Below are 18049 nucleotides of genomic sequence, written 5' to 3'. Positions count from 1 at the left end.
GGAGACTGATCACCTCCTCTTGGCAGAGAACTCGAATTCTGGTTCTGGTCTGGTCTGATTTCTGGTAGGGCCGAGTTCCAGTCTCCCTTCTCTGGAGGCCCAGGGAAAAGTCCCATAACACCTGGGTATCTGTAGGTGGCAGGAGACGTCTGTAAGGCCATCCCTTTCACCGCCCCCCCCCGCCTCCTCCCCCTTCTTCTTTCAACCTGGCTTCCTTTCCTCCCTTAAAATCTTTGACGTTAGTACTTGGATCTGAAGTTCTGTGTCTCTATAGGAGGTTTTCTGAGACACTGTATTCTTGTATTCAAGGGCTTCCCTGGTGGTGCAGAGGCTAAAGCGTCTGCCTGCAATATGGGAGACCTGGGTTCGATCCCTGGGTCAGGAAGATCCCCTAGAGAAGGAAATGGCAACCCACGCCAGTATTCTCACCTGGAGGATCCCATGGATGGAGGAGCTTGGTGGGCTACAGTCCACGGGTCGCAAAGAGTCGGACACGACTGAGCGACTTCACTTTCACTTCACTTTCAGGAGTATTATTTATAGTTATATCAAGCCTAGCTGTAAACTCCACCTTATGAGCTGGATGGGCTTCCAACTCAAAATACTTACTAATCAGAGCCTGATGAGCAGCAGCACAATTTCATATGAAGCAACACTACTGATTATTCTTTTATAGGTTCTCTTAATAAATAGATCTTTCACCCTTAAAACCCTCATCACAAGAACATTTACAAATAATCTTCCCATCATGACCCCTAGTTATATGATTTATTTCCACTCTAGCAGAAACTAACTGAGCTTTTTTTTGACTTAACAGAAAACTCTGAACTTGTATCAGGTTTCAACATAGAATATGCAGCAGGTATGTTTGTTGTATTTTTCTTAAGCAGACATTATCAGAATAAACATTTTTACAATAATCCTGTTGCTAGGAGCACTCCATAGCCCTATATACCAGATCTATACACAAGCAACTTCATTATCAGAACACTACCCTTAACAATCTTTTCCTATGAATCTGGAAAAAAAATTTCATACTACTAACACTTGTTGTTGTTGTTCAGTTGCTAAGTTGTGTCCAATTCTTTGCAAACCCATGAACTGCAGCACAACAGGCTTCCCTGTCCTTCAATATCTCCCAGAATTTGCTCTAACTCATGTCCATTGAGTTCGTGATGCCATGTAATGCTAGTCCAAATCATATGACACATCTCATTACCCATTATACTATCAGGCTTCTACAGTACCAACCATCCCTCCATAAACATAAGAAGTATGTCTGATAAAAGTCACTTTGATAGAGAGTAAATAGAGGTTTAAATTCTCTTAACTTTAGAATCATAGGAATTGAACCTACCCTTAAGAACACAAAATTCTTTCTGCTACCATATAATACCATATTCTATAGGAAAGTCAGCTAAATGAGCCATTAGGCCCATCCCTAAAATGTTGGTTTATACCCTTCCTGTACTAATAAATCCCATCACATTATCATCATCCTAATAACCATTATCTTAGGAACCATAACAACCAGATCCCACTGACTATTAATCTGAATTGCTTTTGAAATATACTAGCCATTCAGTTCAGTTGCTCAGTCGTGTCCAACTTTGCGACCCCATGGATTGCAGCAAGCCAGGCTTCCCTGTCCATCACCAACTCCTGGACCTTATTCAAACTCATGTGCATTGAGTCAGTGATGCCATCCAACCAATCTCATCCTCTTTGTCATCCCCTTCTCCTCCTGCCTTCAATCTTTCCCAGATAGCTGGTAAGAAGTTGCTGTATAACACAGGGAGCCTAGCCTGGCACTCTGTGAAAAAACAACCAAAAAACATGTTAAGAGAGACATGAGAATTTGAAAACCCAGAAGTCATAGAAAAACAGTAGACATGCTGGTTATATAAAAATTAAAATTTTCTGAATGATAAAGTGACAAACTAAGAAGAAAAGAATGCCAGGTCTATGACATAGTAAGCCAACCCACTCCAGTATTCTTGCCTGGATGTAGGAGCCTGGTGGGCTGCCGTCTATGGGGTCGCACAGAGTCGAACACGACTGAAGCGACTTAGCAGCAACAGCTGCAAGCCAACCTCCTGAATATGTAGGTAGCATTTACAGACCAAGAAAAGGAAAAGTACAACCAATAACAAAATGGGCAAAGTATTTTTATCAAACAGTTCACATAAAAATCAGTAAATATACTTATTGTTCATTTGTATTTCTATTTAAATTCTTAGCCCATCTTTTTTAGTCTGGTTATTATTCTCTTATTGAGCTACAGCAATTCTTACATATTTAAGAGATTTTGTGATGCGAAAGTCGCTCAGTTGTGTCCTACTCTTTGCATGGAATTCTCCAGGCCAGAATACTGGAGTGGGTAGCCTCCTTCCCAACCCAGGGATCAAACCCAGGTCTCCCACATTGCAGGCAAGTTCTTTACCAGTTCAGCCACAAGGGATTAACCCTTATCAAATATGTTTTGCAAATATTTTTCCTCATTCCACAAGCTGCCTTTTCACTATTTTGATTATTTCCTTTGTGTGCAGAAGCTTTTTAGTTTGATGTGTATTTCCATTTGTCTCTTTTTGCTTTTGTTGCCCGTGTTTTTCCTGTCATACCCATGATATCACTGCCAAGAACAATGTCATGAAGCTTCCTCCTCCTTTTTTTCTAGCAGTTTTACAGTTTCAGACCTTAAGTTTGTCTTTAGTCTGTTTTAAGTTGATTTTTTATAAGATAAAGTCCCAATTTCATTACTTTGCATGTTGACATCCAATTTTCTCTACATTTTTAAATAGACTCTCTCCCCCATTGTGGATTCTTGGCACTCTTATTAAATATCAGTTGGCATATATGCATGGATTTATTTCTGGAGTCTGAATCTGCCTGCCAATACAGGAGACACAAGTTTGATCCCTGGGTGGGGAAGATCCCCTGGAGGAAGGAAATGGCAACCCACTCCAGTATTCTTGCCTGGGAAATCCCATGGACAGAAGAGCCTGACAGGCTATAGTCCATGGAGTCGCAAAGAGTCAGACATGACTTAGTAACTAAACAACAACAATTCTGTTCCATAGGCCTGTATTTGTGTCCTTATGCCAGTGACATACTGTTTTGGTTACTGTAGTTTTTTGTTAATATATTTTGAAATCAGAATGTGTGATGTCTCCAGCTTTGTTCTTTCTCAAGACTGATATGTCTATGTGTGGCCTTTTGTGGTTCCATCTGAATTTAGAGTTGTTTATTATTTCTATTAAAAAAATACCATTGTAAAATTTTGATAAAGATTGCATTGTCAACATCAAAAATATTTAGAGAATTGAAAATCAAAGCCACAGTAAGACATCATCTTATACATGTTAGGATGGTATGGAGAAATGGAGTATTTTCTGCCCTATCAATTCACAACGATGTCACAGCGAGGAACTAAGGATGTGAGTAATCAAATTGCAGGATGCTGGCCCCAGATAGCTGAGATGCATATGAAAGGAGTGATATCAATAAGCCAGACTTAGAAAATGATTTCAATATGAAAATGATTTCAGGGAACTGTAAAGATGGCGGAGGAATAGGACGGGAAGACCACTTTCTCCCTCACAAATTCCTCAAAAGAACATTTCAACGCCGAGCAAACTCCACAAAACAACTTCTGTCGGCTGGCAGAGGACATCAGGCAACCAGAAAAGCAGACCATTGTCTTCAAAAACAGGTAGGAAAAAATATAAAAGACGAAAAAGGAGACAAAGGAGGTGGGGAGGGAGCTCCGTCCCAGGAAGGGAATTTTAAGAAGAGAGGTTTCCAAACACCAGGAAACACTCTCCCTGCCGAGTCTGTGGCGAGCCTTGGAAACACAGAGGGCAACATAACAGGAAGGAAAAATAAATAAATAATTAAAACCAAGAGATTACAAGCCCAACAGTAACTCCCCCAACGGAAAAGCAGCACAGAAGCCTGCATCCGCCATTGGGAAGTGGGGGCAGGGCAGGGACGCACGGGAGGCGCAGGCTACAGTGCTTTGTAAGAATCGGGCAGGAACGCCCCACGCGCAACCAGAATGATCTAACTTGGGCTAGCAAACCAGACTGTGGGATAGCTACCGCACGAAAAGCTCGAACATAAGACACCGCCAGGACCGAGCACAGAACAAAGGACGGAACGGAAAAAGCCAGCTGCAGACCATCCCCCACCGGGGACAGGCAGCCAGAGCCGTAAGGACTGGAAAGGGGCAATTGCAGACCCGGAGAGACTTTACTTACCTAACTGCAAGCAGGCTTCTTTGTTAAGACTTCTGGGGGTGCTGGACAGTCACAATCTGCCTCACGGGGGGGCGCCAGTGGTCCACCCAGAAAGCTGAGCAGCAGCGGCAGAAAAGGTGACAAGCCGCGGCGATCGCGCTCGCCAAACTCCTGAGCTACTTGGACCTGGGAAGGGCACAAAGCGCAGTCCCAGACGAATCTGTGCCTCTGAGGGCTGCCTGAGCGCCGAACCTGAGCGGCTTGGACCGGGGAAGTGCACGCAGCCTAGGGCCGGCCCCAGATGGTTCCCGGCTGAGCATCGTAGAGCCGGAGCGGTTTGTGCGCCGCGAGAAGGGACAGGTCAAGCGGGGCTGAGACACTGTGTGCACATGACAGTGCTATTTGTTTGCAGCATCCCCCCACCCCACAGCACGACTGAACTAGTGAGCCTAAAAAACCAGCAAACAGAAGAAGTTAAACAGAGGGAACCACCTTGGAAGTGATCCCACACGGCCCACAACATCAGAGAAGGGCCAGATATATTTTTACTATTTTTAAAATCATTCCTTTTTTTTTGTTTTGTTTGTTTGTGTTTTGTTTTTTTTCTTTTTTCTTTTTTTCTAACTTTTTTAAATTGTTAAGTCTTCTATTTCTCCTCTAATTTTTATTTCTATAACCTACTATTACTATTTAAAGTCTTTTACTATTACTTACTATTTAAAGTCTTTTTTTTTTTAAGGCAAACACCATATATAGTCTTTGGATGGTTGTTGGTGGTTTTTTGGTTTTTTTTTTTGTTTTTTTTTTTTTGTTGTTGTTGTTTTTTTAATAATTCTTGTTTTTTTTTCTTTCTTCCTTTTTCCTTCTGCTTCTTTTCTTTAATATTGTATTTTTGAAAATCCAAACTCTACTCTAGATTTTTAATCTTTGCTCTTAGGTTTTTGTTGTCAATTTTGTACATTTAAAAACCCAAACTTCACTACCCAAGTCTACCTGAGAGCGAGATTACTGGCTTGACCACTCTCCCCTCCTTTGGACTCTCCTTTTCTCTACCAGGTGGCCTCTGTCTCTTTTCTCCCCCATCTCTTCTCTATCCAACTCTGTGAATCTCTGTGTGTTCTAGACGGTGGAGAACACCTAAGGAACTGGTTACTGGCAGGATTTGTCTCTCTCCTTCTCATTCCTCTCTCTTATCCTCCTGGCCACCTCTGTCTACTTCCTCCCTTTCCTCTTCCCTGTATAACTCCGTAAATACTTCTGAGCGGTCCAGACTATGGAACGCACATAAGGAAATGACTACTGGCTAGCTTGCTCTCTCCTCTTTTGATCTCACCGCATCTCATTCCAGTTACCTTTAACTACCCCCTCCATCTTCTCTTCTCCTTGTAACTCAGTGAACCTCTCTGAGTGTCCCTCAATGTGGAGAAACTTTTCATCTTTAACCTAGATGTTTTATCATCGGTGCTGTACAGATGGAGAAGTCTAGAGGCTACTGTAAAAATAAAACTGAAAACCAGAAGCAGGAGGCTTAAATCCAAAGCCTGAAAACATTAGAGAACTCTTGAATTCAGGGAACATTAAGCAATAGGAGCTCATCAAATGCCTTCATACCTACACCGAAACCAAGCTCCACCCAAGGGCCAACAAGTTCCAAAACAAGACATACCACTCAAATTCTCCAGCAACACAGGAACATTCCCCTGAGCTTCAATATACAGGCAGCTCAAAATTATTCCAAAACCTTTGATGTCTCATAACCCATTACTGGTCACTCCACTGCACTCCAGAGAGAAGAAACCCAGCTCCACCCACCAGAACTCCAACACAAGCTTCCCTAACCAGGAAACCTTGACAAGCCACTGATAGAACCCCACCCACAGTGAGGAAGCTCCATAATAAAGAGAACTCCACAAATTACAGAATATAAAAAGGCCACCCCAAACGCAGCAATATAACCAAGATGAAGAGACAGAGGAATACTCAGCAGGTAAAGGAACAGGAGAGTTGCCCACCAAACCAAACAAAAGAGGAAGAAGTAGGGAATCTACCTGAGAAGGAATTCCGAATATTGATAGTGAAAATGATCCAAAATCTTGAAATCAAAATGGAATCACAGATAAATAGCCTAGAGACAAGGATTGAGAAGATGCAAGAAAGGTTTAACAAGGACCTAGAAGAAATAAAAAAGAGTCAAAATATAATGAATAATGCAATAAATGAGATCAGAAACACTCTGGAGGCAACAAATAGTAGAATAACGGAGGCAGAAGATAGGATTAGTGAAATAGAAGATAGAATGGTAGAAATAAATGAATCAGAGAGGAAACAAGAAAAACGAATTAAAAGAAATGAGGACAATCTCAGAGACCTCCAGGACAATATGAAACGCTCCAACATTCGAATTATAGAAGTCCCAGAAGAAGAAGACAGAAAGAAAGATCATGAGAAAATCCTTGAGGAGATAATAGTTGAAAACTTCCCTAAAATGGGGAAGGAAATAATCACCCAAGTCCAAGAAACACAGAGAGTTCCAAATAGGATAAACCCAAGGCGAAACACCCCAAGACACATATTAATCAAATTAACAAAGATCAAACAAAAAGAACAAATATTAAAAGCAGCAAGGGAAAAACAACAAATAACACACAAGGGGATTCCCATAAGGATAACAGCTGATCTTTCAATAGAAACTCTTCAGGCCAGGAGGGAATGGCAAGACATACTTGAAGTGATGAAAGACAATAACCTACAGCCCAGATTACTGTACCCAGCAAGGATCTCATTCAAATACGAAGGAGAAATCAAAAGCTTTACAGACAAGCAAAAGCTGAGAGAATTCAGCACCACCAAACCAGCTCTCGAACAAATTCTAAAGGATATTCTCTAGACAGGAAACACGAAAAGGGTGTATAAACCCGAACCCAAAACAATAAAGTAAATGGTAACGGGATCATACTTATCAATAATTACCTTAAATGTAAATGGGTTGAACGCCCCAACCAAAAGGCAAAGACTGGCTGAATGGATACAAAAACAAGACCCCTCTATATGCTGCTTACAAGAGACCCACCTCAAAACAAGGGACACATACAGACTGAAAGTGAAGGGCTGGAAAAAGATATACCACGCAAATAGAGACCAAAAGAAAGCAGGAGTGGCAATACTCATATCCGATAAAATAGACTTTAAAACAAAGGCTGTGAAAAGAGACAAAGAAGGCCACTACATAATGATCAAAGGATCAATCCAAGAAGAAGATATAACAATTATAAATATATATGCACCCAATATAGGAGCACCACAATATGTAAGACAAATGCTAACAAGTATGAAAGGGGAAATCAACAATAACACAATAATAGTGGGAGATTTTAATACCCCACTCACACCTATGGACAGATCAACTAAACAGAAAATTAACAAAGAAATGCAAACTTTAAATGATACATTAGATCAGTTAGACCTAATTGATATCTATAGGACATTTCACCCCAAAACAATGAATTTCACTTTTTTTTCAAGTGCTCATGGAACCTTCTCCAGGATAGAGCACATCCTGGGCCATAAATCTAAACTTGATAAATTCAAAAAAATCAAAATCATTCCAAGCGTCTTTTCTGACCATAATGCATTAAGATTAGATCTCAATTACAGGAGAAAAACTATAAAAAATTCCAACATATGGAGGTTGAACAACACACTTCTGAATAACCAACAAATCACAGAAGAAATCAAAAAAGAAATCAAAATATGCATAGAAACTAATGAAAATGAAAACACAACAACCCAAAACCTGTGGGACACTGTAAAAGCAGTGCTAAGAGGAAAGTTCATAGCAATACAGGCATACCTCAAGAAACAAGAAAAAAGTCAAATAAATAACCTAACTCTACAACTAAAGCAACTAGAAAAGGAAGAATTGGAGAACCCCAGAGTTAGTAGAAGGAAAGAAATCTTAAAAATTAGGGCAGAAATAAATGCAAAAGAAACAAAAGAGACCATAGCAAAAATCAACAAAGCCAAAAGCTGGTTCTTTGAAAGGATAAATAAAATTGACAAACCATTAGCCAGACTCATCAAGAAGCAAAGAGAGAAAAATCAAATCAATAAAATTAGAAATGAAAATGGAGAGATCACAACAGACAACACAGAAATACAAAGGATCATAAGAGACTACTATCAGCAGTTGTATGCCAATAAAATGGACAACGTGGAAGAAATCGACAAATTCTTAGAAAAGTACAATTTTCCAAAACTGAACCAGGAAGAAATAGAAAATCTTAACAGACCCATCACAAGCACGGAAATTGAAACTGTAATCAGAAATCTTCCAGCAAACAAAAGCCCAGGTCTAGACGGCTTCACAGCTGAATTCTACCAAAAATTTAGAGAAGAGCTAACACCTATCCTACTCAAACTCTTCCAGAAAATTGCAGAGGAAGGTAAACTTCCAAACTCATTCTATGAGGCCACCATCACCCTAATACCAAAACCTGACAAAGATGTCACAAAAAAAGAAAAGTATAGGCCAATATCACTGATGAACATAGATGCAAAAATCCTCAACAAAATTCTAGCAATCAGAATCCAACAACACATTAAAAAGATCATACACCATGACCAAGTGGGCTTTATCCCAGGGATGCAAGGATTCTTCAATATCCGCAAATCAATCAATGTAATTCACCACATTAACAAATTGAAAAATAAAAACCATATGATTATCTCAATAGATGCAGAGAAGGGCTTTGACAAAATTCAACATCCATTTATGATAAAAACTCTCCAGAAAGCAGGAATAGAAGGAACATACCTCAACATAATAAAAGCTATATATGACAAACCCACAGCAAACACTATCCTCAATGATGAAAAATTGAAAGCATTTCCCCTAAAGTCAGGAACAAGACAAGGGTGTCCACTTTCACCGCTACTATTCAACATAGTTCTGGAAGTTTTGGCCACAGCAATCAGAGCAGAAAAAGAAATAAAAGGAATCCAAATTGGAAAAGAAGAAGTAAAACTCTCACTGTTTGCAGATGACATGATCCTCTACATGGAAAACCCTAAAGACTCCACCAGAAAATTACTAGAGCTCATCAATGAATATAGTAAAGTTGCAGGATATAAAATCAACACACAGAAATCCCTTGCATTCCTATACACTAATAATGAGAAAGTAGAAAAAGAAATTAAGGAAACAATTCCATTCACCATTGCAACGAAAAGAATAAAATACTTAGGAATATATCTACCTAAAGAAACTAAAGACCTATATATAGAAAACTATAAAACACTGGTGAAAGAAATCAAAGAGGACACTAATAGATGGAGAAATATATCATGTTCATGGATCGGAAGAATCAATATAGTGAAAATGAGTATACTACCCAAAGCAATTTACAAATTCAATGCAATCCCTATCAAGCTACCAGCCATATTTTTCACAGAACTAGAACAAATAATTTCAAGATTTGTATGGAAATACAAAAAACCTCGAATTGCCAAAGCAATCTTGAGAAAGAAGAATGGAACTGGAGGAATCAACTTGCCTGACTTCAGGCTCTACTACAAAGCCACAGTCATCAAAACAGTATGGTACTGGCACAAAGACAGACATATAGATCAATGGAACAAAATAGAAAGCCCAGAGATAAATCCACACACATATGGTCACCTTATCTTTGACAAAGGAGGCAAGAATATACAATGGAGTAAAGACAATCTCTTTAACAAGTGGTGCTGGGAAAACTGGTCAACCACTTGTAAAAGAATGAAACTAGATCACTTTCTAACACCACACACAAAAATAAACTCAAAGTGGATTAAAGATCTAAATGTGAGACCAGAAACTATAAAACTCCTAGAGGAGAACATAGGCAAAACACTCTCAGACATAAATCACAGCAGGATCCTCTATGATCCACCTCCCAGAATTCTGGAAATAAAAGCAAAAATAAACAAATGGGATCTAATTAAAATTAAAAGCTTCTGCACAACAAAGGAAAATATCAGCAAGGTGAAAAGACAGCCTTCTGAATGGGAGAAAATAATAGCAAATGAAGCAACTGACAAACAACTAATCTCAAAAATATACAAGCAACTTATGCAGCTCAATCCCAGAAAAATAAACGACCCAATCAAAAAATGGGCCAAAGAACTAAATAGACACTTCTCCAAAGAAGACATACGGATGGCTAACAAACACATGAAAAGATGCTCAACATCACTCATTATCAGAGAAATGCAAATCAAAACCACAATGAGGTACCACTTCACACCAGTCAGAATGGCTGCGATCCAAAAATCTGCAAGCAATAAATGCTGGAGAGGGTGTGGAAAAAAGGGAACCCTCCTACACTGTTGGTGGGAATGCAAACTAGTACAGCCACTATGGAGAACAGTGTGGAGATTCCTTAAAAAATTGCAAATAGAACTGCCTTATGACCCAGCAATCCCACTGCTGGGCATACACACCGAGGAAACCAGAATTGAAAGAGACACATGTACCCCAATGTTCATCGCAGCACTGTTTATAATAGCCAGGACATGGAAACAACCTAGATGTCCATCAGCAGATGAATGGATAAGAAAGCTGTGGTACGTATACACAATGGAGTATTACTCAGCCGTTAAAAAGAATTCATTTGAATCAGTTCTGATGAGATGGATGAAACTGGAGCCGATTATACAGAGTGAAGTAAGCCAGAAAGAAAAACACCAATACAGTATACTAACACATATATATGGAATTTAGAAAGATGGAAATGACGACCCTGTATGCAAGACAGGAAAAAAGACACAGATGTGTATAATGGACTTTTGGACTCAGAGGGAGAGGGAGAGGGTGGGATGATTTGGGAGAGTGGCATTCTAACATGTATACTATCATGTAAGAATTGAATTGCCAGTCTATGTCTGACGCAGGATACAGCATGCTTGGGGGTGGTGCATGGGGATGACCCACAGAGATGTTATGGGGAGGGAGGTGGGAGGGGGGTTCATGTTTGGGAACACATGTAAGAATTAAAGATTTTAAAATTAAAAAAATAAAAAACTAAAAAAAAAAAAAAGAAAGAAAGAAAATGATTTCAGTAAGCCCATCCATAGAATTTCAGTAAGAAAATGATCTCACTAAGCCCATACTTAGAAAAGCGCGAAATTTCTTGAGAAAATCTGGTTTTCCTTAATTAACAATACTCTTTTGATGTTCAGACTACCTGCCCCTTGCTGCAAATTTCTATATAAGCAGACTCCTCCCCCTGACTTCTTGGAACAGCTGTCTCAGGGTTACTAGAGATGCTGTCTCCCGACTGAAGTCCTAAAAAATTCCCACCAAATAAAACAAAACTCTCACCTTCTAGGTTGTGACTACTTTTTTAAGTTGACTACTTTTTGGCTATTATCCAAAACCCAAAAGATAGTGTTGACGAGGATGTGGAAAAAATGGAATTGAATTGAAAAGTAAGTATAAATATAGACTAGAGTTCAAAGACTTCACATTAAAAAATGCAAAATATTTTAAATATATTTGGAATAAATAAAATATATTTTGAAGTCGATTTCACTTTATCTTTTTAAATGTTTAACTACTAAAAAATTAAAAATTATATACATGGTTTGTGTTATATTTCTGCTGGAACATACTATTTAATACCAAGAGTGTTTTTACTGAAGTCAGGTTTGGCACAGTAAGTCTGCCAATGTTTGAATCCCCAAAACTTGCTAAGAACATACCAATATGTTCGATTTTTTCATCAATGACCTCACAGTGGTATGGCCACCGTGTTGGGCTCAGCGGACCAGAAGACGAGACACCATATAAATCTCGTGGTTTACGAAGACGTGGCACCCATCTCCCTAGCTGATATTCCAATAGTATCTGTGTAGTCCGGGGGAAAAATGGGTCACTAATAGAGTCAGCTGAAAAAGGATTCAAACACAATCATGAGTGATAAGAAGGATAAACCCCAATTCCTATAATTATTTTACATAGTCTTTTTTCTAATAACATTAATTTATGAATACTTGTGGATATTGTTATAAAATGTTATATTTCATGGCATTTAAAAAAATAAAAGATTAATGAAATTTTAAAATAATTTTCGCAATAGCTAGAAAATATCTGTTGGCCTTATATGCTATTAATTTATGCTAAATTCTCACTGCTACCCCAAAAATACTTGTTTCTTACAATTTTTCTAGCAAACTGTCTATGGTTAAGCCTTCTTAAACTTAATCAAACTGAAGTGAAGTGAAGTGAAGTCGCTCAGTCGTGTCCGATTCTTTGCGACCCCGTGGACTGCAGCCCAGCAGCTCCTCTGTCCATGGGATTTTCCAGGCAAGAATACTGGAGTAGGTTGCCATTTCTTTCTCCAGGGGATCTTCCCGACCCGGGAATCAAACCCAGGTCTCCCGCATTGTGGGCAGGTGCAGGCAGACGCTTTAACCTCTGAGCTACCAGGGCTGCAACATTTGTTTAATGCATTAAAAGACACACACTGACCTTAATTCCTGACCACCTACTAGAACTATATTCTCAGAGCTTGCAAGTGAACTCTGATACAACTTCTCAATTCTCATTTCAGGGTCATTATGTGATATAACCCCAGGAACATATTTGCATAAAGTACAATGAGGTTGTTCCAAGTAGGTAATGCATTGGCCATCTTTTTATGGGATAATTATGGACCATCAATGTGATGTTGATAATCATACCTCTTTAAGCTCTGTTCCCTTGTTTTTTTAATGATGCTACACTTCCTAGTTTTCTTCTGTTTTCCACATACTTGGTTCTCCATTTTTTCTCACTGACTTCTTTGCTCTTTCACCTCTGAAATGTGGGTTTTTAGATTTAATTTTTGGCTGTTTTTTGTACAATAGCAGATATACCAATGGCAACCCACTCCAGTATTCTTGCCTGGAGACTCCTGTGGACAGAGGAGCCTAATGGGCTGCCGTCTATGGGGTCGCACAGAGTCGGACATGACTGAAGCAACTTAGTAGCAGCAGCAGCAGATATATCAATTGGACTAGGAGTCAGACAAACTGAGTTCTATTCTACCACTCTGTTTTTATATGATTTTGGTTGGCCAATCAGCCTCTTTGAACATAAATCTTACTATATGCAAATAAGGGATAATAATACCTTCCCTTGCTACTTCTCACGACTTTTACTTGGATCCATTTATCCAACAGTTATTAATCATCTAGCATTCCACTGTGTGAATAGAGGATATTTTGTCTAATTTACAGTATGACTCAAAAATGACAAGGTACCAATTTATGACTAAGAAAATAAAATTAGATTTGTACCTCTCACTATTTTGTAAATTCATATAGAAATTAAATATAAAAATTCAAACAAGTAGGTAAAAGGACTTAGAGGAAATTTAGAAGATGATATTCATGATCTTGGCATAGAGAAGGTCTTTGTAGCTTTTAAACAGGTATAAAAATAAAGAGCCATAAATAAGTAACAATAAATTTAACATCAAAATAATTCTAAGTAACAGAAACAATGTAAACAAAGTTAACAAAGAATCATTATGAATGGGCAATTCATAACAAGGTAGAATATAAATACTCAAGCATAGGAAACAATTCTCAATTTCTGTAGCAATCAAGAAAATGTTAGCTAAAATAGTGAGTTACCGTCTTTCTTCCAACAGATAGGCAAAATTTTAAAGAGAAAAATGTGGGGGAAGAAGTCTGCAAAATAGTACTATAAATTTTCTATGAGTATGGGTATAGGTATGTATACAAATGAAAAGAAAAAGGTCTAGAAGGGTACATACCAAACTGAGAACAGTGGTTATCTCAAAAAGGAAGATCTGTTTTAGGATGGTGGTGAAAATGATCAAATAGAGATAAAAACCTTATCTTCAATTTCAGAATATCTCTGATATGTGAATATTTAGAAGAAATATTTTAATGTATATTTGAAAGTACTCTAAAATAGTGTAAAAATTTAAAAACTCAAGTATACATCAAGATGGTCATATACATGTACATTTGCAAATGAATGACTTTATTATAGAAACTCTTCACACAGACGTACTTCATTTTACATAAGGATGTATTTCCAAAACATAATGTTTAGGAAAATTAAAATTTGAATCATATTGTAGTTGCATTTAAAGGACTAATTATTTAAAGAAACGTCAAGGTGGACTTCCCTGGCATTCCAGTGGTTAAGACTACGCTCCCAGTGCAGGGGGCATGGTTTGGATCCCTGGTCAGGGAACTAAGATCCTGCATGCCACCACACAGCATGGCCAAAAAAAAAAAAATGCAATGTCAAGGTAAATTCTTATGTTAGGTGAAGTCCTCTATAATGACCACTTTCATTTAGTTTATATAAAAATCAAACAAACCTTAAAAGTTTGAACTTCAGGGGAAGATCAAGATGACAAAATAGGACCATGAGGTGCTCACCCCTCCCAACAAATACATTTAAGAAAACCTCCATGTGGCACAATTCTCAGAGAAAACTAACTGGAAACTGGCAGAAGGTCTCCAATACAACTAAAGCAGCAAGAAAGACCTTCATGTAACCTGGGAAGACAGATAAAAAGGGCACCAAGTCAGGCAGGACTTGTGCCTCTGAGAGGGATCTGTAAGGAAGAGAATGTTGCGTGGGCAGACCCTTACCCTGGGGAGGGAGCAGACAGACTCACAATCAGGGCATCCCTGTCCTGGGTCCTGCACAAGGAGACAAGCCCCCTTGCCTGCTGGGAAATCCACTGAGACGGAGAAAAGGGCTGGAGGAACCTAGACTCTTCCTGTGAGGGGTGCACATGAGTTGGTTGACTGGGTGGAGCTGGCAGCTCTGCCTTGCACTGGCAGCCGCTGCCTTGCTGCACTTCCCAAACCGAAGGGGTGAGCATCCTGTCCCCACTCACTGCATACCACAACCTGGCATCAGATAAGGGCAAAGATTTCGTCTAACTACACAGAATCATACCAGGGTGCCTGGGTGTGATGCAGGCAGAGCTGTGAAGACCACTGTTAGTGTGTACACACTAGGCAGTGCCACAAGAATGTGTGAAGCAGCTAAGTGCTAATAAACCTTGGGTGCACAGGCCGTGGTCAAGAATATGCCACAGCTTGTTTCCCAGTGACTGCACTTGGGCTCCGTCCACCCCACTGCAGCTCAGCGCCAGATGTGGGGCAGACAGGTCCAGGGAGAAGTGTGCCAGAGAGGCAGCCCAGGTCACAAGGTAGCAGCAGAGCCCCCTCAATTCCTGCAGCCACAATGTCCACGTCCCCGGCCCCAGTTTACTCCACATCACAGCCCTGTACCGTATCTGGGACAAACACAATGGACAAAGGGATATGACTTTGAGCTGCTTCTGAGAGGAACTGTGATACTTACCCAAGTGATGCACAGGTGCACTGTGACCTCAGGAGCACACTTGCTTCCGCAATCACCTCCTTTAGGAAGGGGCAAACACTCAAAGGTAATGGAGCCTTTTCCAACCCAACCCTCAGCACTTCTACTCCAAAAACTGGGGAGCAGACAGAACCCAACTAGGCAATGACGACTACAAAGAAAGAGGAACCCTAGCCTACATGGAGCACAGGCTCTAGACACTACGAAACCAATCACACCTCTTCACTTATCAAGGGGTCAAGTGACCAAGCTGCAAGTTCAAAAAGGAAGTTATAAAAATGCTAAAGAAACGATGCTATACAAAGAAAATCCTAAAGATGCTACCAGAAAAGTACTAGAGCTTAATGAATTTGGTAAAGCTGCAGTATACAAAATTAACACACAGAAATATCTTGCGGAAATTCCTACACACTAACAATGAGAGATCAGAAAGAGAAATTAATGAAACAATTCCATTACCATCACATCAAAAATAATAACCTACCAAAGGAGACAAAAGACCTGTACTCTGAAAATTATTAATATTAGACACTTATGAAAGAAATAGAAGATGACACAAATAGATGGAAAGATATATGATGTTTTTGGATCAGAAGGATCAATATTGTCAAAATGACTATACTACTACCCAAGGCAATCTACAGATTCAGTGCAATCCCTATCAAATTACCAATGGAGTTTTTCACAGAACTAGAAAAAAACTTTTTTCAGTTTGTATGGAAACACAAAAGACCCCAAATAGCCAAAGCAATCCTGAGAAAGAAAAATGGAGGTAGAGGAATCAGGCTCCCTGACTTTAGACTATACTACAAATCAGTATGGTACTGGCACAAAACGCTGATGCTGGGAAAGACTGAAGGCAATACAAGTAGGGGACAACAGAGGATGCAATGGTTAGATAGTATCACTGACTCAGTGGACATGAAATATGAGCAAACTCTGGGAAATAGTGGAGGACAGAGGAGCCTGGCATGCTACAGTCTATGAGGTCACACAGCTTCAGACATGACTTCGCGACTGAACAACAACTGGCACAAAAATAAACATGTACATCAATGGAAAAAGACAGAAAACCCAGAAATAAGCCCCTACCCTTATGGTCAATTAATCTGTGACAAAGGAGGCAAGAATATACAATAAAGAAAACAATCTCTTCAATAAGTTGTGCTGGGAAAACCGGACAGCTACATGTAAAAGAATGAAATTAGAAAGTTCTCTAACACCATATACAAAAATAAATTTAAAATGGATCTTCCTGACCCAGGGATTGAACCTGGGTCTCCTGCAATACAGTCAAGATTCTTTATGGTCTGGGCTGCCAAGGAAGCCCATAATTTATGTGATTATATGCTAAAGAGAGATGTTAGAATTACAGAAACTCCCTGCATTGATTTTTGCTTACTCATCTAAGACAGCAGGGATGAGCTGCTTCTTTATTCTGTAGTAAACATGGGACTGTTTTCATTTCTTGACTCTTCTGTAAATCTCTTGTCAGTTTTTGGATCATAGGAAACTATGTTCAGGCCTCTGAGATTGGGCCCACCCCAACCCAAGGAGCAGGCTTGGTGGGCTGCAGAGGGCATGATGGAGGTGTTCACTTCCTTTTCCTGTGCCCTAATCACTCAGACATGGCTTTGGCTTAAGCTTCGAGCCTTTATTCTACACCACAAACAATCCCCCATAAATTAAAACACATCAATCTCTTTGTGGACAGTGTCTCTTGAGTCTGGGCCAGTCTTCCCCAGGAGGTAGAGGGATATCCACACTTCTAGAGGTATCCTGAGGTTTCTATCAGAAAGGTCTGCTCAGCATCTTGCATTCTGGCAATCTAGCCTCAGTTCAGCTGATCAGTCGTGTCCGACTCTTTGCGACCCCATGGACTGCAGCACGCCAGGCTTCCCTGTCCTTCACCAACTCACGGAGCTTGCTCAAACTCATGCCCATTGAGTCGGTGATGCCATCCAACTACCTCATCTTCTGTCATACCCTTCTCCTCCAGCCTTCAATCTTTCCCAGCATCAGTCTTTTTCCAATGAGTCAGCTCTTCACATCAGGTGGCCAAAGTATTGGAGCTTCAGCTTCGGCATCAGTCCTTCCAATGAATATTTAAGATTGATTTCCTTTAGGATTGACTGGTTTGATCTCCTTGCAGTCCAAGGGACTCTCAAGAGTCTTTTCCAACACCACAGTTCAACAGCATCAATTCTTCAGCACTCAGCTTTCTTTACAGTCCAACACACACATCCATACATGACTACTGGAAAAACCATAGCTTTGAACTAGATGGACCTTTGTTGGCAAAGTAATGTCTCTGCTTTTGAATATGCTATCTAGGTTGGTCGTGACTTCCCTTCCAAGGAGCAAGCGTCATTTAATTTCATGGCTACAGTCACCATCTGCAGTAATTTTGGAGCCC

General features: G+C 39.8%; 1 protein-coding gene across 1 annotated transcript in view; it reads right to left on the bottom strand.

Moving 5' to 3' along the window:
* Window positions 1-18049, bottom strand: part of AGBL3 (AGBL carboxypeptidase 3) — a 109710-nt gene that overhangs the window by 84821 nt on the left and 6840 nt on the right. Inside the window, exon 3 of the mRNA XM_052638603.1 lies at window positions 11976-12161. Within this exon, the coding sequence (XP_052494563.1) occupies window positions 11976-12161 (186 nt within the window). The remainder of the gene's footprint in view (window positions 1-11975; window positions 12162-18049) is intronic.

The sequence above is a fragment of the Budorcas taxicolor genome, chromosome 4, assembly GCF_023091745.1.
Source record: "Budorcas taxicolor isolate Tak-1 chromosome 4, Takin1.1, whole genome shotgun sequence".
NCBI lineage: Eukaryota > Metazoa > Chordata > Mammalia > Artiodactyla > Bovidae > Budorcas > Budorcas taxicolor.
The sequence above is the reverse complement of the archived record's forward strand: the minus strand, read 5'-3'. Positions and strand labels throughout refer to the sequence as shown.